The sequence below is a fragment of the Eriocheir sinensis genome, chromosome 58 (assembly GCF_024679095.1).
Source record: "Eriocheir sinensis breed Jianghai 21 chromosome 58, ASM2467909v1, whole genome shotgun sequence".
NCBI classification, from domain to species: Eukaryota; Metazoa; Arthropoda; class Malacostraca; order Decapoda; family Varunidae; genus Eriocheir; species Eriocheir sinensis.
The window spans coordinates 6,710,178-6,736,786 of record NC_066566.1 but is presented as its reverse complement, the minus strand read 5'-3'; the positions used below and the strand labels follow the sequence as shown (position 1 = coordinate 6,736,786).

Here is a 26,609-nt window from a genome sequence, read left to right as displayed (position 1 = left end):
ACAGCTACTACCCCGACCACCATCACTACCCCTACCACAACCAATAGCCGCTTTCCATTTAATCCTCATCACCACCACCACCACCACCACCACCACTCTCACACCGCCCTCACCATCATCGTCGAGGCCTAATGATGCGTGATATAAGCTGGCATCTTCTTCGGAAATTGGAGCCAGCTATCACCAGTTAACTATCGTCTTCATCTCCCCTACATTCTCCCCTTCTGCCTCCTCCTCCTCCTCCTCCTCCTCCTGTTCCTTTCCTACCCAACGTTCTTCCTTCCGTTCTTTCCTCTTGCCATTTCTGTTTTTTCTCTCTTCGTCTCCCTTCCTCCTCTTTATTCTCCGCTTCCTTTTTCCTTATCCTCGTCTCTCCTCTTTTCCTCCTCCTCCTCCTCCTACTCCTTTACTTTCCTCTCCACCTTCTCCCATACATTCTTCTCCTGTTCTCCTTCTTTTCTTCGTTTTCTCTGCATTTTTTTTTCCCCTTAACGCTAAACGAGAGAGAGAGAGAGAGAGAGAGAGACACACACACACACACACACACACACACACACACACACACACACACACACACACACACACACACACACACACACACACACACACACACACACACACACGTCGAGGGTAAGGGGGGCAGGGCGGGGGCGGCAGTTCAAGCGGCGTGGCGGCGGGGCTGAAATTCCCCCTCGGTGAATACAAATAGGCGTCCCCTTTCTCCCTCGGCCTTGCGCGGGAGGGGAGGAGGGGCGAAGGGGGACATTTTTGCGGGATGTGAGGGATTAAAGAGACGTGTTTGGTTTTGCGAGTGCATGCTGGGCCTAGAGGGAGGATGGGGTGGACGGGGGAAACAGCGCGTTGGAGAGAGAACGAGAGGGATAGTGGGATAGAGGGAGGGCGTGCTGGGTGTTCCATATTCCAGGGGTAGCGCCCTCGCCGCCACTCCAGCGGTGATATGTAAAGGCAGACATGCGACACACCCGACCCGTGCTGGCTTGGCTTGTGGCGGGGACGGGAGGAAGAGAGGCGAGGCGGGGTACTGTAGGGGAGAGGTAGGGGAGGATGGATAGAAGGAGTAAGGGAGGAAAGAAAGAGGAGGAAGAGAAGAGAGGCGAGGCGGGGTACTGTAGGGGAGAGGTAAGGGAGGCCGGATAGGAGGAGAAACGGTGGAAATGGAGGAGTAAGGGAGGAAAGGGAGAGCAGGAAGTGAAGAGAGGCGAGGCGGGGTACTACAGGGGAAAGGAAAAGGAGGTCGGATAGGAGGAGAAACGGTGGAAATGGAGGAGTAAGGGAGGAAAGAGACGGGAGGGAGAGAAGAGAGGCGAGGCGGGGTACTGCAGGGAGGAGGTAAAGAAGGAAGGAAAAAAAAACCGGTCTGACGAGAGGTGAAGGACAAATGGAGGCAAGGAATGGGAGGAAGAGAGAGGAGACGAGAGACGTACTGTAGGGGAGAGGTAAGGGAGGGTAGAAAGAAAAAAAAACTTAAAAGGGGCTAAAGAGGAGGAGTGAAGGGGGAAAGGGAGGCGGGGAGGAACAGAGGAGAGGTATTATTGAAGTAAAGCAGGGCCGGCGGAGAGAAGAAATGGCAGAGATAGAGGAGTAGGAGAATTTGGATACGGGGAGGAAGAGAGGAGAGGGAGAGATAAGATGGGGGGGGGGCGGATTTGACAGTTGTGGAGGGGTATAGACGTGTAAAGGGAGGGGGAGAGGAATGGGGGAGGGGAAGATGTTGGGGATGAGGGAGGTGCGTTGTTAGATGCTTAGGTTGGGAGAGGGATGGGGGAAGGGAAGATGCTGGGGAAGGGGGAGGTGCTTTGTTAAATGCTTAGGTCTATCTTATCAAGCTCTTCGAAGGCTCAGTACACCAATTTAAAAAGGCTTTCGCAGAAGTTGTCGCGGTTCCCATGATGAAGGTGAAAAACACTCAAGATCCCCCGACGTACGAGCTCCTCTCTGGCCTTGAAAAACGTTCGTAACAAGAGCCCTGAACAATTGATAATACGAGTGTTAGCCTACGCTGCCAAATTATCGTATTAACCACATATCGTATCTATCATTTTTATGCCTCAAACTCTCGTACCTACACAAGTAACGTGAGGAAATCAAAGTTAGTGCTAAAACTGTTGAATATTGATGTTTTTCGTTCTTTGTTGTTGTAGTTATCGGTCAGCAACTACGAAAATGAAATGCGATGAGTACGATAATTTGGCAACGCTGGTGTTGGCCCTGTATTACCCTCCTCCTGTCTTCTCGGGTAAGTTTCCATACATTGATTTATATAAGTAAACTTTGCTTGGTACATATCACAGGCCACGTTGCTCTTTCACCATTCCATTCTGTTGTATCTTTTAATCGTGTCTCTCTCTCTCTCTCTCTCTCTCTCTCTCTCTCTCTCTCTCTCTCTCTCTCTCTCTCTCTCTCTCTCTCTCTCTCTCTCTCTCTCTCTCTCTCTCTCTCTCTCTCATCCTCATTTCACCTTCTCTCTCTTCCTCCTCTTTCCTTCACTGTCTCCTTCCCCCACTCCCCTTTACCACCCTCTCTCCCTCTCTTCCTCCCCTTTCCCTCCCTCCTTTCTTCCTCCCATCTCCCTCTCCTTTCATTTCAAACTCTCCGGATTTCACGCTCCCTATTTCATTATCTACCATAGTTTCCTTGGTCACTCGCTGAATTACTATATGAAACAAGTAATTATTTAGCAATATTTTACTAATCTTCTTCTTTTTCTATCCTTGACCTCTCCGGTTCTTATTTCTGTATCGTCGCATCTCTCTCTCTCTCTCTCTCTCTCTCTCTCTCTCTCTCTCTCTCTCTCTCTCTCTCTCTCTCTCTCTCTCTCTCTCTCTCTCTCTCTCTCACAAACACACACACAGCCATAAGAGTGGTGGCCATTTGATTTGATGTAATTTCACCTAAGTTCAAGGAGAGACCGCCTAGCCTGGACATAGGAGGTGTGTGGTTTGAATATCTATGTAAATTTATGTGAATCTCTCTCTCTCTCTCTCTCTCTCTCGTTGCCCGGCTCTGCACAATCTCCCGTGGTCCCGGCAACGTCTCCCGCCGACTCCCACGTTATGTCCTTCGCGTTCTCTCCTTTTTCTAGCGGACAGACTGCACCCCGCCGGCCCCGTCACGGTTAGTTACGTCCCCTCGGCGTCATCCCTGTTCTCCTTGTCACCGGTAATTAGCGCTTACTTCATGATCGCCTTTCAACATCACGCACATGATTTATGGGAGGGAGAAATGGATTGCATGACGTGGTTTGAGAACTCTAAAATCCTTCTTTCTGTAGCAAGTTTCTCGTTCTTCCTACGCTTGAAATGTTTAAAGAAGGGATTAGCAAGTCATCTTTCCGTGTTATCTTAGATGGGTGGGAAGGTACTAGGGATTGAAGTGACTTAGGAAGCAGAATAATGCATTAGAAGAAGAAGAAGAAGAAGAAGAAGAAGAAGAAGAAGAAGAAGAAGAAGAAGAAGAAGAAGAAGAAGAGCAACATCAACATCATCAACAACAACAACAACAAGAAAAAGAAGCTAAAATCTGAATTGAGAAGACAGCGTTATTTGTACTTTTTTTCGTCTTTTGCCGCAGAAAAAGATTATTACACTTACGCGCGTGCAAACACACACACACACACACACACACACACACACACACACACACACACACACACACACACACACACACACACACACACACAAGCCTCTTTTCGGCTTCAAAATAATCCCAACATAGTTCATTTTTTTCTTTTTTGCGAAATGTTTGCAGAATGTCATATATTAAAGGGACGTTCTAATTGTTATCAACCGAACGTGAAACTCGACTAAAAGAGATGGAGGAAGTCAGCACTTATTATTCTCTCTCTCTCTCTCTCTCTCTCTCTCTCTCTCTCTCTCTCTCTCTCTCTCTCTCTCTCTCTCTCTCGGACAGTTTCCTCCCTTTTCTTACGCTCCCTCCTACCTTCCCTTTCTCCTCACTTCCTTCCCCAACCTTCCCTTTCTCCTCCCTTTCCCCAGCTTCCCTTTCTCTTCCCTTCTCTCCCTCTCCCTCCCCCAGCCTTCCCTTTCTCTTTCCTTCTCTCCCCCTCCCTCCCCCAGCCTTCCCTTTCTCTTTCCTTCTCTCCCACTTCCTTCTCCCAGTCCCCCTTTCTCCTCCCTTTTCTCCCCCTTCTTCCCCCAGCCTCTCTTCACTCCCCTTTCCTTCCCCCAGCCACCTTTCTCCTTCCTTCTCTTCCTCTTCACCCAGCCTCCCTTTCTCCTCCCCTCTCTCCCTCTTCCCTCAGCTTCCCTTTCTCCTTCCCTCTCTCACCCTCCCTCCCCTTATTCCTTCCTTCTCTCCCCCTTCCTTATCCCAGTCACCCTTTGTCCTTCCTTATCTCTCACCCTTCCCTCAGCTTCCCTTTCTTTTCCCTTCTCTCCCCTTCCTTCCCCAGCCTCCCTCCCTTCTCTCTCTCTCCTCCCCAGACACCCTTTCTCCTTCTTTCTTTCTCACCCTTCCCTCAGCTTTCCTTTCTCCTCCCTTCTCTCTCCTTCCTTCCCCCAGCCTCCCTTTCTCCTCCCTTCTCTCACCCTCGCTCCCCCATCCTCCCGTTCTCCTCCCTGCCTCCCCCAGCCTCCCTTTCTGCTCCCTTCTCTCACCCTTCCTCCCCCAGCCTCCCTTCCTCCCCCAGCCTCCCTTTCTCCTCCTTTCTCTCACCCTTCCTCCCCAAGCTTCCCTTACTCATCCCTTTCGCATTCTCCCCCAGCTTCCCTCCCTCCTCTCTCTCACCCTCCCTCCCCTGCCCTCCCTTTCCTCTCCGCTTCCTTTTAGCACATCTTTCCCCTTTTTATAGTCTTTCACTTAGCACTTTACGGTCTCTTTCTTTACCCATTACGTTGGCTTTCATGTGTTTGTTTACTCCCGCGCGTCCTCTAGCACACAACTTTAGACCCACTGTTTGCCGCGCAGGTGCTCAAGACCCGGGACGATGATGCCCTCCTCTCTATCCTTCCGCGGTGTTTCTTTTAACCCCTTCAATGCGAATTTCCTAGCAGAACACCTCACCAAGCTACGGGAATGGAACAAAAAGTGGCTGCTACAATTCAGTGAAGAAAAATGTAAAGTCCTGTACCTTGGGAGGGGATATCCAGCACACCAATACCACATGGGAAACACTCCACTATCCACCACAGAAGCAGAGAAAGACATGGGACTATGAGGCGATTTCACAGTCCAACACAGTGTTTTCGTAACAGCCCGAACCAAACTATAGAATCCCATACAATCCAAAATGGTGAAGTCTTCGATGCCACACTAAATACACAAGACTTTTCCTGTATAGTTTCATCAAATTTGTGAACTTAAATATAAACACCAGACACTATACAAGGAAATTTCAAAGGCTCTGGTATTGGTTTGGGAGCTTACTAACCCATCATGGGGAACTGTGAAACTGGCCCTATATGTTACCAGGTTACCAGTGAAAGCCGAATCCGTGCCAATCGCAGCAGACGGTTGTGTTTCCTAGACTCCGCTCCTGCCCAATCGATATGTAATGAATGCGTGGACTTGCAGCCTGACGTGACTTATCATTTTCTTCCTTGATTGATAAAGCTCTGATGTTAAGAATAATAATGTTAGGGTATGCAGCTCGGGGTACATATTAGATACAAAGGAAAAACAGAATATAGGAAAACAGGAGGAAAAAAAACTGGATAATAGGAAATATGAAAAAAAAACCCTAACATTAACGCCTCTCTCTCTCTCTCTCTCTCTCTCTCTCTAAAACTTCTTTGTGTGTGTGTGTGTGTGTGTGTGTGTGTGTGTGTGTGTGTGTGTGTGTGTGTGTGTGTGTGTGTGTGTCCATTTATGTTTGTTGGCAACTTTGCATGTCTGAAATTCCATCTATGTCGGTCTGTCTGTTGGTCTGTTTGTATGTCTGTCGTTCTTTCTGTGCTTGTCGGTCTCAGATGGGGTTTCTCTAATTAGTCTGCCGGTTCCACTAGTTCCTCCAACATCACCAGCCTCCTCTTTGGTGTATATACCAGCTGTTCCTTCCTCCTCCTATTCCTCCTCCTCCTCCTGCCATCCACCATCACTCGGCAGACATAACTTCCCTTTTCGACCCACGTTAACAGATTCTCCTTCTCCTGCTGGCCGTTACAAAGGCAATCCCACGCCTACTACTGGACTGGACTGGCCGGTGAGGGAGGCGAGAACAAGGCCCACATTCTTAACCACTTCGCCGCTTACGCTCTCACGTTTGGCAGGGTTTTCGTAAGACTTTTGGCCATTTCCGGAGGTACTTTTATGACTCGATGTAGTTTGACCCTTCTTCTGTACCTTGAACGTGAAAAGACTCATGAAGACTCGATTAATCTCCTTTTGGGTCTTTGGCCATATCCGGAGGTACTTTTATGACTCGATGTAGTTTGAGCCTTCTTCTGTACCTTGAACGTGAAAAGACTCATGAAAACTCGATTAATCTCATATTGGGTCTTTGGCCATATCCGGAGGTACTTTTATGACTCGATGTAGTTTGAGCCTTCTTCTTTACCTTGAACGTGAAAAACACTCATGAAAACTCGATTAATCTCCTTTGCGGCCTTTGGATATAGCTGACAGGAGAGGTGGAAGCGTGTCAGACTACCGACTCACCGCCACACAGCGTCCAGTCAGTCTCCGCCGCTTAGACTTTACGCAGTGTCATAGGTCGGTATCTGAGACGCTCCCGACTCCTACATCAACTATTTCTAAAAGTCACAAAGGATACTAGTCGGGTTCTCATGAGTGTTTTTTTTTATATTCACGGTGCAGAAGCCTTGTTAAACTATCACAAGGCTCATAAAACTACCCTTGGAAATACCCACAACCTCTACGAAGGCCTTGTCAAATGGGAGTGTGTAAGCCCTGAAATGTTTTTGAATACAGGCAATATCCCAAGTACACACACACACACACACACACACACACACACACACACACACACACACACACACACACACACACACATTTGACTAGATTTTCGTCGGAATTTTGAGCATTTCCAGGGGTACTTTTAATATCCCGGTGGTAGTTTGACCCTTCGTACTTGTTTTTTGACCGTTGGGGAGAGCGAGAGGCGGGAGCGGCGGAGAATACCAACCAACGAATCATCATTATTTTAGGTGAGAGGGCGTGAGGGGGGGTGAGGGGGGTGAGGGAGGATGTTTTGGCTTGGGTGGGTCGGTGGGGTAAGGGAGGGTGTTCTGGCTTGGGTGGTTGGGGGAAAGGTGTTCTGGCTTGGGTGGGTCGGTGGGGTAAGGGAGGGTGTTCTGGCTTGGGTGGGGGTGAGGGAGGGTGTTTTGGCTTGGGTGGGGGGGAGGGAGGGTGTTTTTGGCTTGGGTGGGTCGGTGGGTTAAGGGAGGGTGTTCTGGCTTTGGTGGTTGGGGGGAAGGTGTTCTGGCTGGGTGGTGTGCTGGCGTAGGGCGGGGTGAAGGAGGGTTCTGGTCAGGGAGCGGCTGCGTTGGGGCGAGGTGCTGCTACAAGAATGTATCGATCCTTTCCTTCTACAGCCGAGCTTGGTTCCTTTCCAATTAATAACCGTAAGAGTAAAGTTCTTTTCCACCTGACTGGCGTCCAGTCACGCATGCTCCCCGCCGGCACGCGAGCCGCGGGGACACACGCCGCGGTGCAGCTTCAGGACACACATGCCTCTGTATTTACATCGCGTAAGTGACCGGAACCTATGCGCACACACAAACCCACCGAGGGGCACAAAACGGCCACTCTGCCGCCAGTGATTTATGGCAGAGCTTCCCAAGGGCTGGCGTCACCTCCAGGAAGGCGAGGCGGCCAGTGGCGGGGTGGGCAAGGCGGCGAACGGGCGGACTCTCGTCTTACCAACGAAGGAGGCGTGCTACTGACCACGAGGTCCTGCATCCAGGGCGCGTTCATCAAAGGCACTCTCTTGAAAACATAGATCTTACATTCTTGGTATCAAATAAATGACAAATTAGTTCATGCCGAAACTAATTACATATACAGATAATTCATTTATGAGATTAATGATATAAAAACATTGTACGATTATTCTTTTGACTAAGTCGATCAATTATTTAGTCTTGATGTTCATGAAAATTTAGCAACTCTATCTTTTCCGGGATAAAAATCGTGCGGGGGCGAGGCAAACGAGCTTCTTGCTCGCAAAGATCGCCGTGCAGGAAGGACCATGACTATAATATGACAACTATGTTCGGGATGGTCCAGCATGATGATGAACTTCCACCTCGTGAAGTACAATATTATTTATTATTCATAATCTTCCTGCACGGGAAAGTTCGCGATTACTCTAGTTGTCTGGGCCAGGGAGGCGTGGGGAGGATGGCGGGACTCTTCTTGCCATACGTGTGTTTTAGAGAAGGGGTCCTCGGGGACCATCTTCCATTATATCAACGGAAAGGGACTTTCTGTGACTCCTTTCCTATAAAGTTGTCGCGGCACGACAGGTACTCGGAGGCGCGCCCCGTCAGTGACGGCGCCAGACAGCTTCCGTCTCTCTCCTGTCTGGGGGGCCTCGGGGCCTCGAGGGAAGTGCCGCCCGCCACAGGCTCCAGGCCTCTTTGTGTCTTCTTTTCCTCCTGTCTCGCGAGGGCTGCCGGGGCTTAATGTTTCCTGTGCGGCCTTTTATTTCAGAGCTCCCTCCGTTTTCGTGCTTTTGAGTCTTCACGGTAAACCTGAGCACAAGTATTCCTACACCCTCATCTGGGAACGAAGCCTCGCCTGTGGAGAAGCCGACGGAGTCACCTTCGTCAATGGCGTCAAGGAATCCGTGTCGACCCAGGGAACTACTGGTCGTCTCGGGCCAGATTGAGGTCCATTTTCCAGGCTTCAGTCTTTGCAATAATCTGGGTGATCTCCGCTGATGGATTTGTTGGGCTTCTGGTCTTCCGGGATCCTCGTTCGGCTCGTATTATTTTGGGGCCGCCTCGTCACACGGCCTTCTGTTTACACCAGCCGCGGCCGCCTCCTCCGCTCTGGAAACCTTTCTTCCCCGCGAGGGCTGCAAGGGGGACGGATGTCGTGTTTTATTACTTTTCATTTATATTAGACATTTCCATCAGATATAACTCACATTGAGTTCGGGAGGAAAGGAATGCTGAAAACTGCTAGGTGACTGGCAGACTGAGTGCTAGCGAAATGTTACCAAATCTCAAATCATTTTTAGCCATTAAGTAGGTCTACCAAGTGCTTTTGTCAACCCTTTTATTCCTGTCTTCATCGAGCCGTCGGCACTGTTACTGATCTTCATATTGGTTCATATAATCGAATGAATCAAACACTGCGGTCCATTTATTCCCAAAACACCTTTTTCAACAATACATTTCTGAGGATTAGGATAAAAATAGATGTAGAAAGGGAGATGGTGGAGCGCAATGATATATCAGAATTGAGAGAGAGAGAGAGAGAGAGAGAGAGAGAGAGAGAGAGAGAGAGAGAGAGAGAGAGAGAGAGAGAGAGAGAGAGAGAGAGAGAGAGAGAGAGAGAGAGAGAGAGAGAGAGAGAGAGAGAGAGAGAGAGAGAGAGAGAGAGAGAGAGAGAGAGAGAGAGAGAGAGAGAGAGAGAGAGAGAGAGAGAATGGGTAAAGAAAAGAACGCGAAGAGAAAGAGCAGATGGAAGAGGAGTAGAATGAGGAGGAGGAGGAGGAGGAGGAGGAGGAAGAGAGGGAGGAGGAGGAGGAGGAGGAGGAGGAAGAGAGGGAGGAGGAGGAGGAGGAGGAAGAGAGGGAGGAGGAGGAGGAGGAGGAAGAGAAGAAAAAGGAAGAGGGAGAAGAAGAGGGAGAAGGAGGAGGAAGATGAGGGAGGAGGAAAATGAAGAGGTGGATGAGGAGGAGTAGGAGGAAAATGAAGAGGTGGATGAGGAGGAGTAGGAGGAAATGGAAGAGGTGGAGGAGGAGGATGAGGAAGAGGGTGGAAGAAGAAAGAGGGTGAGGGAGAGGAGGAGGAGGGTGGCGAGAAGGGCCTGGGACGGAATGGAGGGATATTAGGCAGAGATTAAGCTGGCCGCCGTCTTTGAAGTCAAATATTGATGACTTTAATTAGAATGCCTCTATGATATTGGAGCTCCCGCGACTCATTCCTCTCATCCAGTCGAGCGTCTAATATCGCTTGTAAATAGGAGTTTCCGAAGCCAAATATTGGACGCGGAATCCTCCCGATCTGAGGCACAATGCAGCTGTTCTGTGCCAGGGTTTGAGCAGACTTTCCTTACCCGCCGACTGTCTATTGAACGCCAGACCACGAGCTAATTGAACGTTTTCTTAATTCCTTGAGTAAATTGGCTCCAGTATGTCGGTCTGTCGTCCCGCCGCTGTGAGAGGAGAAGCGTTTATCATTACCGAGAGGGCAGGAATGAGACGATGAGGGAAGGTAATGTCTCTGTCTCTCCCTCCCTCCCCCCCCCTCTCTCTCTCTGTCTCTCACTGACTGACTAACTGACATACTGACTCACTCACTCACTATATTCAGAAGACTATATAGTGACTGCTGACTTCTGCTGACTGGATGTAGGAAGGACTGGTAGATATTGTTGCTCGAGTGAAAACATGGCTGCTGACTAGTGCTGTGCGAAGGAAGGACTGCTGACAAATGCTGACTGAAGGGGAGGGGATTGCTGTCTACTGCTGACTATTGCTGAGTACCGGCTATTACTGAGTGAGAAAATGCGATTATTGGATGATACTGAGAGAGAGAGAGAGAGAGAGAGAGAGAGAGAGAGAGAGAGAGAGAGAGAGAGAGAGAGAGAGAGAGAGAGAGAGAGAGAGAGAGAGAGAGAGAGAGAAAGAGGGAACAGGGTGGAAATAGTGGAAGATAAACGAAAAAGACGAGAGTAAGAATTATCGGTGACATAGAAAGGTAAAAAAATATAAATAAATAAAAAATAAAAAAAGGATATAAAGGAACATGAAAGAACAGGAAGGAGTGCTGACTAATGCTGAGGGAAAGGAGGAAATGAGCGCTGACTTCCGCTGATTGAGGGAGGGGAGAGTACTGTTCATTACTGGCGCGAAGATATTGCTGACTACTGCTGATCATGCGGAAGGACACTCATTACCACTAACTGAATCATGGGAGGACTGCTGAGTACTGCTGAGTGAAAAGAGATTAGTAGAAGGGAAGGAGGAGGAAGGGGACAGGGGAGCCGATTCGAAGGGAGGAAGGGGGATGCAAAGAAGACGTAGAGAAGAAGGAAAGGAAGGAAGAGAGGAGGAAAGCGAGAGGAAAGAGAGATAGGAGGGAGAGAGGGAGGGGAGCAGATTTGAATGGAGGAAAGAGATGAAAACAAGAGGTAGGGAAGAAGGAGAGGAAGAAATGAGGAAGGGGGGAGGAAAGAGTAATGGAGGGGCAGCTGATTAGAAGGGAGGAAGGGGAATGAAAGGAAAGGAAGGGAGGAGGTAAAGGAAGAAGAGATGAGAAAGGCGAGAGGAAAAAGTGAAGAAGGGAGGGAGGGAGGGACAGCCGATTAGAAGGGAGGAAGGGAATGCAAAAAGGAGGAAGGGAGGGGTAAAGTAAGGAAAAGATGAGGAAGCTGAGATGAAAGAGTGATGAAGGGATATTGAAGGTGAGATGAGTGTGTGAAGATGAGGAAGAGATGAAGAGGAGAAGGAAGATGATGTGTTCTCTTCAGTTGACGTTCTAATCTCTTCCCAATCTCGTCTTTGTTTTTTTTTTATCTTTCCTTGTTCTTTCTAGATTTCCTTCTCTGGTTTCTTTCTTCTCATCCTCCCTTACCTAGTCCACTTAAATATTTGATCCTTCTTAACTCCTCTCTCCTCCAAATCCCTTTCCTTCTCTTCCGTTCTCTCACCAAACTCTTTTCTCTAACGTTCCATTTCCTTAAAGTTCTCCTCTTCCTCAACTCTCATTCTTCCCCTTATTTCTCCTCTCTCCTCAAACTCTCTCCCCTCTTTTCTCTCCTCCAAATACCTTTCCTTCTTTTCCTTTCTCTCCCCAAAACTCTTCTCTCAATCGTTCCATTTCCTTAAAGTTCTGCTCTTCCTCAACTCTCACTTTTCCCCTTATTTCTCTTCTCTCCTCAAACTCCCTCCCTCTTTCTCTTCTGTCCCAAGCCTATTGCCCTCTTTTTCATCTCCTTAAAGTTCTTCTCTTCCTCAACTCTCACTCTTCCCTCCTTTATCTTCTCTCTTAAGTTCCCTCCTCCGCTCTTTCTCCTTCCCTATATTGTTTTCTCCTTCTTCCTCAACTCTCACTCTTCCCTTTCTCTCTTTTCACCCCCTCTTTCTTTTCTGTCTCAAATCTATTACCTCTTTTTCATCCCCTTAAAGTTTTCCTCCTCCTAAACTCTCACTGTTCCCTCCTTTCTCTTCTCTCTTCTCTCTCTCTCTCTCTCTCTCTCTCTCTCTCTCTCTCTCTCTCTCCTCTAAAGTTCCCTCCTTCCTCAGCCCGCACTCCTCCGCCAAGTGTCTGCCGCGGAACCCAACACTACAGACCGCCCGCCTTGGTACGCAGGCGACTCGCTGACTCCCTAACTCGGGCAAGTAAAGTCATGACGCAGAGTTTCCATAGTTCACCCTCCAGAAGTACGGTAAATGTAAGCTCTTATGATGCCTAGGCGAGGGTCCAGAGCCCATATTCTTAAACATTTCACCTCCCAAGGACGTATATTTAACAAGGCTTTCGTTGGGGTTTGAGGCATTTCCAGGGGTAGTTTTATAACCCTCGTGGTAGTTTGACCATTATTCTGTGCCTTGGTGGTGAAAAACACTCATAAAAACATGATTAATCTCCTTTTTGACTTTGAAAATAGTTGATGTGAGAGGCAGAAGCGTCTGAAAAAACCAACCCAGGGACCATACTCTTAACCCTTCCGCTGTGATTGGCACGGATATGGCTTTCACTGGTAGCCTGGTAACATACAGTCCCAGGTCTTTATCTGCCTCTGTGGTGGATAGTGGAGCGCTTCCCATGTGGTATTGGTATGCTGGATATCCTATTTCAAGGTGCAGGACTATACATTTTTCTTCATTGAATTGTAGTAGCCGCTTTTTGCTCCACTCCTGTAGCTTGGTGATGTCTTCTTGTAGGAAATCCGCATGCAAGCCAAAGCACATACATTTGACAAGGTTTTCGTAGGAGCTTTGGGCATTTGCATATGTAGTTTATGACCCTGGTGGCAGTTTCTTCCTTCTTTTGCCCCACGAACCTACAAAGACACTCATTAGAACACGATTGATCTACTTTTTGGCCTTTGAAAATAGCTGATGACAGGGGAGTCTGAGATTAAGGGGACACGCCAGCTCGTCCAGCCCCTCGGAGATGAGTCACGGCGAGGCACTACCTTCTCCCTCTACCCACTAACTCGTAAAAAAACGTTAATGGAGCGTGACTGAAAACATTACGATGACATGATACTCTGTGTTTGGTGATTCATTACTAAAGTCTGACCCTCCTCTACTTCCGCTCCTCCCTGTTCAGTCTGGCCTCGGCTTCGGCTTCTTTCCAACCCTTGCTCAGTTTTTTGCTTTCTTTTCTGTTCCTTTTCTGTCACCTAATCTTTTTTTGTTTTTTAACCACCACTTTTTTCTCCTCCTACTCCTCCTCTTCCTCTTCCTCCTGCTCTTGCTTGCTAATCACTTCTCTCTTTTTCGTCATGTTCCTGTTCCTCATCTTCCTCCTCCTCCTCCTCCTCATCATCATCATCATCATCATCATCATCATCACCGGATACAGAAGTAGCCTGGGCCCGGATTCTCGACACTTCCGGCTCTCACAACAAGTACTTCCCAAAGCCACAAAGGGATTGGTCGGGTTCTCATGCAAGTTTTTCAGATTTATGGCGCCGAGGCCTTGTCAAAACTATCATTAGGCTCATAAAACTACCCATGGCAATACCCACAACCATTCATCACTTACCAAATGTAGGTGAGCGCGCCCCTGCAGTAGACTTGTCAAAACTATCACTAGGGTCATAAAACTACCCATGGCAATACCTACCTCAACCAAAGCCTTAACCAAATGTGTGTGCGTGTCCCGAGATATATGAACGGATCTTAGCTTAACATAGAACAATTTTTCGCTCATAATGGTGACAACGCATATATAGAGCAGTCTCATGAAAGGAAAATATACCATAGTCAGGAGTGAAGGTAGTGTGAGCAGTCTAAGGGGATACCAAGCCCAGGGAACCGCGGCAAGACACGGAAAATATAACACATAGACGAGTGGATGATGGTTGGCAGCGATGTTGTGAGTGCCAATACGATAGTCACAATATAAAAGAGATTAGGTAAATTTATGGACAGTGATGTTAGGTGGGGTTAGGTTCACAGGAGCTGCCTTGTATAGACCTACTGGCCTCTTGCAGACTCTTTATGTTCTGTGCTTATATTTTTATACAACTACATAAAAAACAGCATTCAAACAGATCTGACTTTACCGTCTTCGTGGAGGACAGGACACGCTTATTCGGCCACTCGGAGCTTACCTGAAAGAATAAAAAGGAGAGTTATTGACCAAAGTTTCCTTGCACAAGAGTAAACAGTTCTTAATCTTATACACGGGTAGTTATTCAGAGTAAAGAAATATTGGGTCATAAACTGTTGGCACCGTATTTCTCTCTCTCTCTCTCTCTCTCTCTCTCTCTCTCTCTCTCTCTCTCTCTCTCTCTCTCTCTCTCTCTCTCTCTCTCTCTGCCTGTTGTTTTATACCTGTCTGTCTCTATGTCTGTTTCCTTTCTCTTTTACTCTTCCACCCCTTCCTACACACACACACACACACACACACACACACACGTAACGCTATCCACACAAGAGAACCATCCACCTCAACACCAAGTCCTCGGTGGGGATAATAAAAGGGAATGTAGAAGCCAAAGACCTCGGTAGAAGCCCCATAAAACCCGGGGCGACGAACACAGGAGAGCATGCGAAGGTTGAGGGGCGAGAGAGCGAGAGAGAGCGAGCGTGGGGGATAAGGCAAGGCAGAGACAGGGGGAAAGAAGGGACCCAGGAACCCAGAACAGCAAGACAGACGCATCCAGAGCACTCATTCAGGCCCAGCTTACGGCACGACACATAGTAAGCACGGGGGGGAGGGAGTGGCAGACGGGATCAACACATTTTTCCTCGCTCGACCCTCTCATCTATGTTTTACGGCGAGGAGAGTCCGACAGACGCTTCTCCTCCAGCTGTTACACTCTCCTTCATCCCTTTTTGAAGAGCAGGGAGCTTTGAAGGAGGAGGAGGAGGAGAAAGAGGTAAGGGGACGCCAGGCTGGAAGGAAGGGACGGAGGGAAAGAAGGGTTGGAAGGAAAAAAGGAGGAAACGGGATTCAGGGAGAGAAAAGGGAAGAATTACAGAGGAGTTAAGAAAGGTAGGAAGGAGAGAGGGAAGACGAGGAGGGAGAAGGGGGAAGGGAAGAAGAACAGGCAAAATGGGAGGAAGACAAGGAAGGACAAGGAGGAAGGAAAGAAGAATAAGAAGATAAGAGTGAGGAAACGATATTTAGGGAGAAAAGGAAAGAATAACAGAACAGAGAAGAAAGGTAGGAAGGAGAAAGAGAGGATAAGGAAGGACAGGGAGGAAGAGAAGAGTAAGGGCGGTGTCACACTGGCCGTTTTCCTCCAACCGTTGGGACTACGGGTTGCCCGCACGCCCAACCGGGAGGGAGTTGTCAGTTGTCCGTACGGATGGAAAATGGTTGAGGATACGAGCAACCGCGCGGGTGCATGTAAACAAACAGACGACAGTAGTGGCTGAGGCATAGACTATGGCTGAGGGGTAGAAGACGAGTAGTGGAAGATGGCATACGAAGAAAATCGCAAAGTGGATTGGCAGAGCTGTTCTGTCTACAAGATAAAAGAACACCCCGCGCTGTGTGGTCCGTGGGAACACACACATGAAAACTTCGACAAAAATAATTTTAAAAGATGCGAATGGTCCATGGTTGCTGCTGCTCTTCTCTCATTCTGGTGTCTTGCTTGGATATGAGTCGGGTTACCATTTCCAATAGTTAATAAAAAAACTCTTCTTTCTCCATTCGATGAAAACTGTAGACCTCCCGGTCTTCACAACACAGTTCTTTGACAAGGTTTGGGTCAACACTCCTATCGTCCCGTCTTTGAAGCCATGATCGTACCCAGAACCGATTTTTCCTCCCATTTGACAGCAGCAGTACGTCTATAACATGAGTAACGGCAAAACAAGCTGCAGCAGCCCTTACTTTTGCAAATGGCGCATTATGGTTAAGGGGGGCCGGTTTGTTTACGTTGTGGATATGGGCAACCGACCTTGGTCATGTGTGATGCACACCCGGAAAAGTTGAAGTTGCTGGTTGCCCGTACCGCCAATGCGGTTGGAGGAAAAGGCCCATTGTGACACCGCCTTAGAGGGACAAAGTTAGGAACCGAATGTAGGGGAAGAAAAGATAAGGAGAGGAGTAAAAAGAGTGAAATGAAGGGAGAGGATGTTGAGAAAGAAAGGAAAAGAAAACAATCACTTGGCGGAAATAAAAGAATAAACAAAGACTGATTTAATGAGAAGAAAGGGTGAGGGGGAGAGAGAAGATAACGAGAGTGAATAAGTGTGAAAAAAATGGTTGAGACATGAAGTGAAAGAAGAAAAGGGAGGAATAAACGGCCAGAGAAAATGATACATGCACAGAGAGAGAACGAATTGTATGGCCAAGGAAGATATGATAAACGGCAAGGAGGAGGAAAAAGAGAAAGGGAAAGAGGAGGACAAAGCTGAAAAAACGAGTGTGTGGAAGAGGGGAACAGAAGAGAAGAGGGAGAGAAGAGGTTTCCTTACACGGTAGCTCAAGAAAAAGATAGAGGAAAGAGGGACTTAGCCGGGGACGAAGGACGGATTGGAGAGAAAGATAAAGAAATAGAAAGAGAAGGACAGCTCCAAAGGGGGGGAGGAGAGAGAGAGAGAGAGAGAGAGAGAGAGAGAGCGAGAGAGAGAGAGAGAGAGAGAGAGAGAGAGAGAGAGAGAGAGAGAGAGAGAGAGAGAGAGAGAGAGAGAGAGAGAGAGAGAGAGAGAGAGAGAGAGAGAGAGAGAGAGAGAGAGAGAGAGAGAGAGAGAGAGAGAGAAAGAGAGAGAGAGAGAGAGAGAGAGAGAGAGAGAGAGAGAGAGAGAGAGAGAGAAATGCCCTCCCTTCTAGAGAGAAGTACTATAATCAAGGCGATTGCTGAGCTTAGTGAAAGGGATGAGAGAATGAAGATACTGATTAACCCTTGCTTTAGGAAACTGGACAGCGTAGAGAGGAGCTTAGCAGTGCAAGGAATGAGAGAATGAAGATACTGTTTAACCCTTGCTTTAGGAAACTGGACAGCGTAGAGAGGAGCTTAGCAGTGCAAGGAATGAGAGAATGAAGATACTGATTAACCCTTGCTTTAGGAAACTGGACAGTGTAGAGAGGGGCTTGAGTCGAAAGTCTTGAGCAGTGAGGAGTAATGTCTGCCAACCCTGTTTTCCCGTGACAAGACGAGGCCACGCGCTCACGAGGAAGAAGTTGTGTAGGACTTGTGTAGGACTCCGCAGGAAATCCATTACACGAGCAAGAGAAATAGCCGGCAAGGAGGCAATTATCGGGGTCATCAATTTCACTTGGGACAGTAATTAAACGAGGAAGGAGCTCTCTTGGACGCTTAAGCTGCTCTGGGGGTCACATTCTCAAACATTTCACCGCTCAAGAACACACATTTGACAAGGCTTTCGTAGGAGATGTGGGCATTTCCTAGAGTAGTTTTATGCTCCTGAAGGTAGACAAGGCTTTCGTAGGAGATGTGGGCATTTCCAACAGTAGTTTTATGCTCCAGAAGGTAGACAAGGCTTTCGTAGGAGATGTGGGCATTTCCAAGAGTAGTTTTATGCTCCTGAAGGCAGACAAGGCTTTCGTAGGAGATGTGGGCATTTCCAAGAGTAGTTTTATGTTCCTGAAGGTAGACAAGGCTTTCGTAGATGTGGGCATTTCCTAGAATAGTTTTATGCTCCTGAAGATAGTCTGATCATTCTTTTGTGTCATGAATGTAAGAACACATTCATTAGATCTCGATTAACCTCCTTTTCGACCGTTGGTTATAGTTGGTGTGAGAGGCGGAAGGGTCTGAGAATACCACCCTTGGTCTCGGCGCGGCGTGACACTTCTTAAGTTTGTTTGCCAGAAATGAACGGCCATTGCGCGAACCCTTCCATCACACGCTTGGCCTCGTTCTGATCGTGATTGTCATTGCGGATTTTGTGAGCGACGTGGCCAGCTTTTTTTTTTTTTTACAGCAGAGGAGACCGTGCAAGGGCGTAAAAAAAAGAAAACAATAATGAAAAAAAAAGCCCGCTTGTTCACCGTAATACTTCCTCCTTCCTCATTTGTTTTTATTTTTATTTTCTTGTTCACATCTTCTTCCTCCTCCCTTTCTTCCTTCTCTTTAATATTTCCTCCTCTTCTTTTTTGTAATTTTGTTTTCTCGTTTCTCTCCTTCCTCCTTCCCCTTCTTCCTCCTCATTTTGTATTTTGGTTTTCTTTTCTCTCTCTCTCTCTCTCTCTCTCTCTCTCTCTCTCTCTCTCTCTCTCTCTCTCTCTCTCTCTCTCTCTCTCTCTCTCTCTCTCTCTCTCTCTCTCTCTCGTCAGCCGCCCGCCAGATCACAAATCAAGAGTGTAAACAAACGCACGCTCTTCCCTGCCCCTTCCTACTCCTGCTCCTCGGCGTAACCTTATCAGCGGTGCCAAGGAAAATGCGCGGCGCGTCGGAGCCTCGAGGAGCAGGAGGGCAGGGAGGAGAAGAGATTAGCAGAGATTTCCTGTGATTTGCTTTACCAACTTCATCCCGCCAACTTGCCAAATGCCGGCGAGAATGATGATGGTGATGTGATTAGGAGGAGAAGGAGGAGGAGGAAGAGGAGGAGGAGGAGGGGGAAGAGAAAGAAGAAAACTTAAATACACAAAGAGGAGGACGAGGAGGAGTAAAGAGGAAGAGGAATGAGAGGAAAGAAACCAGAAACATAAAAACGAGGAGGAAGAGGAGGATAAGGAGAAATAGGAAAGCAAAATACAGAAAGAATAGGAGGAAGAGGAATGAGAGGATAAAACCAAAAACATAAAAACGAGGAGGAAGAGGAGGATAAAGTGAAATAGGAAAGGAAAATACAGAAAGAATAGGAGGAAGAGGAATGAGAGGATAAAACCAAAAAACATAAAAACGAGGAGGAAGAGGAGGATAAGAAGAGGAATGAGAGGATAAAACCAAAAACATAAAAACGAGAAGGAAGAGGAGGATAAAGTGAAATAGGAAAGGAAAAATACAGAAGGAATAGGAGGAAGAGATCGCTGCAGACGTTTCATGGTCCCTTGATAAGAGTGGAGGTAATACTGGAACGATGTATAATCAGAGAGATAAAAAAAACATCAAATTTACTTGTATATATTTTGCTAAACGTATCGGGCTGCCATGACGACTATCTCTCAAGGCCACAGAGTATTAACTGGGTTTTCATAGGTATTTTTCCCGTTCAAGATGCAAAAGCCGTGTAAAACTATCTCCTCCATCACAAAATAGTCCACGGTAACCCCAACAACTTCTACGAAAGGCTTTACAGAGACACACAGAGATGGTTACCTGGGTTTTCATAGGTATTTTTCCCGTTCAAGAAGTAGAAGCCGTGTAAAACTATCTCCGCCATCACAAAACAGTTCACGGTAATCCAAACAACTTCTACGAAAGGCTTTACAGAAGACACAGAGAGATGATTACCTGGGTTTTCACAGGTATTTCTCCGGTTCAAGAAGTAGAAGCCGTGTAAAACTATCTCCGCCATCACAAAACAGCTCACGGTAACCCCAACAACTTCTACGAAAGGCTTTACAGACACATACATAGGTTTTCATAGGTATTTCTCCCGTTCAAGAAATAGAAGCCGTGTAAAACTATCTCAGCCATCACAAACCAGTTCACAGTAATGCAAACAACTTCTACGAGAGGCTTCACAAACAGGCTAAGTGGGGCGCCGATACATTTAAGAATACGGGTCCTGATTCCTATTTACCTATTCAGAGCTAAAAGACAAGAGAAACAGGAAGGTAAAAGTTATGTGCGGTGAACGTGTGTGTGTGTGTGTGTGTGTGTGTGTGTGTATACATCACAAACATTAATGAAGGGGGAAAATATCAAGGCATTATATTCTTTCTTTACTCATATCCACTGTCTGTCTGTCTGTATGTATGTGTGTATATATTTGTGCTTGTCTGAAACTCTCTACACTCATTCATTTAAGTCATTCACACACACACACACACACACACACACACACACACACACACACACACACAGACGCCAAGAAAACAGCCATCAGCCAGTCAACCAGCCATACGAGGACGTCTTCCTGTCCGTCAGCCTCCCATCCCGTGCTGCCTCGATTCCCCCATGCCCCTCCCCCTCCTCTCCGTCTCCCTTGCTTCCTCCCTTTTCTCCCTTGCTGCCTCCCCTCTCTCTCCCTTGCCCCCTCTCCCATGGCCACCGATGTGTTTCCCAGGTCGGTGAGGGGGAGCGAGGGCAGGAGACGAGGGAAAGGGTCGCTTGTTAACTCCCGGGCGAGTGTCACCTTACAGGGTCAGGTGGAGGAGTCTCGTTGCTGACCTCAGACCTTCACGGCTTCCCCTCCTTTCCTCCCTCCCCTCTCCTCCTCCCTTCCAGCTGGCGCCCTCACCCCACCCCCCCCACCTCCAGTGCCATCCTTCGCTTGTCGCTTTACCACTTAGCACACCGTTGCCCTCTTTACAAGTTTCCACCCACGGTTATCACGAATCCTTGATCTTACGACGAAGGAAAGAGTACAGGGGTGAAATATATGACAAATGCCCGTAAGATGCTGCGCCAGAAGGAAAGAGTACAGGGGTGAAATATATGACAAATTCCCATAAGATGCTGCGCCTACTGGATGTGACAGCGAAAGTTCCCTCCCTCGTCAAGGAGATTAAGTCGTAGAAAGGATGGAGGAGATTAACCCTGAAATTGACATATCCTTTGGCCACTCATTTATACTCCTTTTAATAGCGCCAGTGATTAGTATTTTTTTTTTCAGTTATTTTTTTGCCCTTGAGCTGCTTCCTTTACTGAAAAAAAAGGCGGTAAATATGGAGATTCACTACGCGCCTCCAATATTGCCCCCACGAGAATAATAACCTTTCCAAGGTCTCACATACTGTTGTACTTCTCTAGTTTTACCGGCGCATCATACATGTGTGTGGGGGGGGGGGGTCCAGGGTGGGCTACGCCACCCTGGTTAAGATGGGGATCGAGGGGGGCGAAGCCCCCGTTAGAGGTAAGGTTATGTAAAGTTCGGTTGTAGTAGTTTAAATATGCTCCCCCACCCAAAAAACCCGATTTCCCACGGGCCCCCAAGATCGTTAGGGGAAGAGGATTAGGCCTTTCTCTTTACTTTTAAGTACTTGCGCCTTCAAATTATGGTTGAGGGACATGTATTTCGTCCCTTAACTATAATATGGAGGCGTAATATCGTATTTTGGAGGCGTGGAGTCCATCTCCACATTACTAAAAAGGCATAGGGGAGTCAGGTGGAGGGGAAGACAGAGGATCAGGTGGAGAGATGGAATAGAGAAAAACGTGAGGCAGTTGGGTCTGGAAGAAGAGGACGCAGAAGACAGAAGTTACTGGCGACAACATAATATAGGCGAGGAAGACCCCACTAGGGATTAAGGCGAAGAAAAAGAAGGAAGGAGGAGGAAATACAAAAGAAAGAAATCGGTTCCCAGGTTTATCAATGAAAGTGTTGAAAGAATAAAGATTCGTCGACCTGTTCATCTCAGTTCTTCACTCGCCGCCCAGTGCTGTGACGAATACTGCGTCGCCTACAAGGAAATGAGGGACTGAACCTGTGTTTTGATTCTGTGGCGCGTAGGTGAAGCTGACAACCTACTGTACAGCAACACTCTAGGTAATTTATTAATCAATAGGCCCCGTAAGGAGTCTGTATGATACTTGGCAAACATGCAAGACGTTCACGGGTCAGCGACAGCCTACTTATGACAAAGGAGACATACTATAAAAAATACCAAGGGCTATAAAAGGGTTAAATAAATACCGTAGGCCCGCAACACGCTGCTCACATGAAAACAGACAAAAGTGGTTGGCGAAAAGAGGATGATAGAGCTCGTTATGGAGGTCCAGCGGTTCTCCTGGGCAAACTGGCAAAGCGTTCAGGTGCGAGCGACAGACTAAGACGTAAGAAAATAGGAGGAAATAACAATATTTAGCTCCGTCCGTGTAAAGAAAAATATCACGAAAGATTGTACTCACTCAGGCGATAAGACGCTGACGGGGAAATATAATAAAAACTCGTCTGTAAAAATGGGGTGAAGGGTAAGTTAAGGACGCTGGAATAAGAGTAATTCTTTTTCAGTGGAGACGAGTCAAGGCTACAGACACTGCTGAGACGCTTGAGATAAAGCTGCCTAAGTGTTCTCTGACGTTACTAACTTCTCTGTAGCACTGCGTGTAGACCATTATACGTAGTCTCCCTATCCATTATTTATTCATCTGTAAGTTGGGGTGAGAGTCGAGTAAATAAATGTACGCTACACACGACCTGTACTTTGAAGAGCCCCGCTGCAGGGCACCAGGAAGAACGACCACCACTAAGTGAAGGCACAAAACAGCATGACATGTGTCCGATACAACAGGTGTGCAGTGATGGAGGGGGGGGGGGGTACAGAGACTGGCTCAACTCACCTGAGAGACACGTTTTCTCCTCGGCGACCATCGCCACGCGCTGCCTCGCCGCTTTAGCAGCCCATGGCACGCCCGCTTCAAGGGCACTGAACACACACTTTTCCGGGTTAAAGTCACCAGTGGTTTTCCGGCTGATCAGTTCCTTGGTCAGTTTATTGTCTTTGCTTCACTGGAAACCTGAGAGACAGTGGAACGATGACAAGGGGAAAAACAGGCTGACCGCCAGCCCTGCCCTCTCGCCCTCTACCAATGAACTGACACCCACGGGCCACCACCACCACCAATCCTCTCCCTCAACCCACAAACCAACCCCCACCACCGCCACCTACAGCACTTCTCCCTCACCCTCACTCCTTTGATCTTTATATTATCAAAACGACTTCATCTCTTTCCTCTCTGTTTCTTAGTGCACGGTGAACGACCCTACTTCCATAGAGTGACATTAAATTTTCTAACCCCATGTACACCTTAACAGTCCAATGTCCCTTCCTGCCCCTTCACCCCTACAACACTGCTCCCTCACTCCTTTGATCATTTAACTCTCAACACAGCTCCACCTTCTCTGTTGCTAGTACGCGGCGATCGACTCTTAATTCCATAGCGACATTTCTGAGCTGATATACACCTTTATTTTATTTAGTCCAGTGCCCCTCCTTGCCCCCTTCATCCTCACTACCTTGACCACTATTCCCTCACCACAATTCACCTTCCTCTCTGTTGCTCGATACACTGCGAAGGGAGAGAACCACGACGCCGAAAAGGGAAATCTATACCCTCGAAGTGAACTCTCCATTCCCACCCGTCGGTAAGTAAACAAGCCGACACAAACACCCGACTCCCCGACCCACCGCCCCTCACCCCTGCCCCTCCCTCCTCCCCTCTCCCTGCCCCTCCTCTCCTCTTATCTCCCCGCCCTCTTTCCTTCCCTCACAACAACAAGACGCGGATTACTATACTTCCCCACAATCAACCCTACTTGAGAGAGAGAGAGAGAGAGAGAGAGAGAGAGAGAGAGAGAGAGAGAGAGAGAGAAGAGAGGAGAGGAGGGGAGGGGAGGGGAGGGGAGGAGAGAGAGAGAGAGAGAGAGAGAGAGAGAGAGAGAGAGAGAGAGAGAGAGAGAGAGAGAGAGAGAGAGCGAGAGCGTCAATAATTAAAATTTACGTGCATTTTAGTTAATTTCGTAATTAAAAATACTTCACCATATTAAACTGGACTAATTAGTGACTAGGAATTTGCAACTGGAAGCAACACGCCAGCAACAAGAATATCAAAATTATGATAATGACATTTATAATAATAATAATCATAATAATTTTGTATGTAATCTTGTTGCTTCAGAATTGTGTGTGTGTGTGTGTGTGTGTGTGTGTGTGTGTGTGTGTGTGTGTGTGTGTGTGTGTGTGTGTGCATGACGCTGCTCCGCCCTATTCCAATTTTCGTTAATGTACTTAGGTCTGTTTTACATGGAAGTGGACGGTAAAATAGGGTTGCCTGAGAGAGAGAGAGAGAGAGAGAGAGAGAGAGAGAGAGAGAGAGAGAGAGAGAGAGAGAGAGAGAGAGAGAGAGAGAGAGAATGTGTACAGGAGTAGTCGATCAGTCTCCCTCCCTCAGTTCCTTATCTTCCTTCCCTACTTTCCTCCCCCTCCCTCTTCTCTCCCCCAGCCCCCCTATTCTTCCTCCCCAGCCACCACCCATCCAGGAACACACACCAGCGTTGGCATATTATCGTACTCAAAACATCGCATTTATCAGTTCCAGGGCCTACGACCTGCCACAAATACATAGGGATCAGCTCAGCAAGTCATCAAAAGCATTACTTATTTGGTGTTTGTTTTGTTTTAGGTGTGTCAAAAGGTAAAAAATAAAACTGAGTGCCTGAGTAGTGAGTACGATAAATTACTGACACACACACGCACGACGCCCCACCCCCGATCACTTTTCGCCGGCCACTATTTCTGATTCGTATGTTTTTCACTCCGCATCACTCTCCTCCTCTTTGCAAGCCTCTTATTCCTCTTCCTTTTGATGTCACTCGCCCACGCATCGAGTACCAGACACTCCTACATAGACGTATAATATTGAGGTTTGGTTTCTCCTAATATTTGTGGAAGGAAATTTGACCTCTATTTTGGTCCCTCATCTATATATTCTTTTATAGGGGCAGTGTTTAACGTTTTTCCTTCATTATTTTTTTGCCCTTGAGCCTTTAACGTAAAAAAATATTCCGGGCTCTTGTTTCTCTAATTTTTTCGGTCTGGCCTGACGTAAAAATAAAAATGTATATGCAATCGGTTCACTGCACCACAAAAAAGCACCTCAGCGAAGCAACCACACACTTCATTTGCTTTCATTTTTATCGCACTTTATTTCACAGGTAAAGTGGCGGAGACGCACAGCTTGGGGGTCTCTATCGTGTCTGTTTCTGAAGTATCGCTGTTCCGTATTTTTCATTCTCGTAATTCGCACACTGCAAACACCTTTCACTTCTCGTCGGAAAGTACTTGGAATAGAGCTCAACTTCTCTATCATGCCTATTCCTGAAGTATATATTTTGCTCCACTTTTTCTTTCCCAAATCTCGTACACTAATATCAATCACGTCTCGTAGCATAGTACTTAGAAAAGGACTCAGCTTCTCTATCGTGCCTATTTCTGAAGTACTTTGCTTCATTTTTTCTTTCCCAAATCTCGTACACTAATATCAATCACGTCTCGTAGCACAGTACTTGGAATAGGGCTCAACTTCTCTATCATGCCTATTTCTGAAGTACTTTGCTCCATTTTTTCTTTCCCAAAACTCGCACACTAATAATAATCACGTCTCGTAGCATAGTACTTGGAATAGGGTTTAGCTTCTCTCTCTTACATTCCTGTTCAGCGGACAATAAGAAAGAAGCAGTAGCGGGAGTCACACAGGAAGAATACTTTAACTAAACACTTTTCGTCCAACAGCAGACAAATATTCTGTTAGGAAAGTAATTCCGCTGTTCATATTTCTTCAATGGTTATTGGAATAGGGCTCAACTTCTGTCTTATATTCCTTTACAGTGGACAACACAATAAATCAGCAGCGGCTAGACTCACTTTTAGCCAAACAGTTGACAAGTAATTCCGCTGTTGTTATCTTTACATTGCTACCGGAATATGACTCAACTTCTCTCTCTTATGTTCTTGTACGGTGGGCAATACAGAATCAATCAGCATCGGGAGTCTCACGGAGGATATACCTGAACTAGCACACACACGCGAGACGAAGCACCACGGACCCGCCGGCAACACCATCCCCTCACACGGCCAAGGCAAGACTGAGCTATGAGCGAGCCGACTCAGCCGAGCGACGCTGCGCCCCCTGTCCGACACACCGAGTAGCTCTTCCCGTCCTCAACACACTCGTTCGATAATGTGGCCCGCACGCAGTTACGCACCCACCCACACACACACACACACACACACACATATATCCCCCCCTCGACCTTTACATATACACAGGACGACACATATGATTCTGCCCGTCACTCCCTTCCCTCCCTCGCAACATCTATGATTAAACAAACATTCATTAACGATGTATTTACATTTTAACAACTTTCGAACTCGTATGAGAGACTTATTTTTCCTGCTGATGAAGAGGAGCACTGTTTAGCGGGGCCGGGAAATTGTGAAGGGCGAGGCAACAGAAAGGGCTGCACGATGGGCGAGGGGAAGAAGGCTGAGTGACTCTTTGATTACGGTCCATATTCTTAAACATTGCGGCGCCCAAGTTCACCTATTTGACAAGGCTTTCGGCAGAGTTTTGAACATTTCCTTGGGTAGTTTCATGACCCTGGTGGTAGTTTGACCCTCCTTCTGTACCATGAACCAATAAAAGACACTCATTATAATCCGACTGAT

General features: G+C 47.4%; 1 protein-coding gene across 6 annotated transcripts in view; it reads right to left on the bottom strand.

The window, feature by feature from the left end:
* Positions 1 to 26,609, bottom strand: part of LOC126985099 (teneurin-m-like) — a 92,481-nt gene that overhangs the window by 62,259 nt on the left and 3,613 nt on the right. For 2 of the 6 annotated variants that reach the window (XM_050839547.1, XM_050839549.1), the window contains exon 1: positions 22,720 to 22,970. In XM_050839547.1, coding sequence (XP_050695504.1) covers positions 22,720 to 22,750 — 31 coding nt within the window. In that variant the 5' untranslated portion in view covers positions 22,751 to 22,970. Of the gene's footprint in view, positions 1 to 14,412; positions 14,461 to 22,719; positions 22,971 to 26,609 lie in introns of those variants that run through there. The other 4 variants (XM_050839551.1, XM_050839548.1, XM_050839550.1 and 1 more) reach the window with 4 other exon arrangements.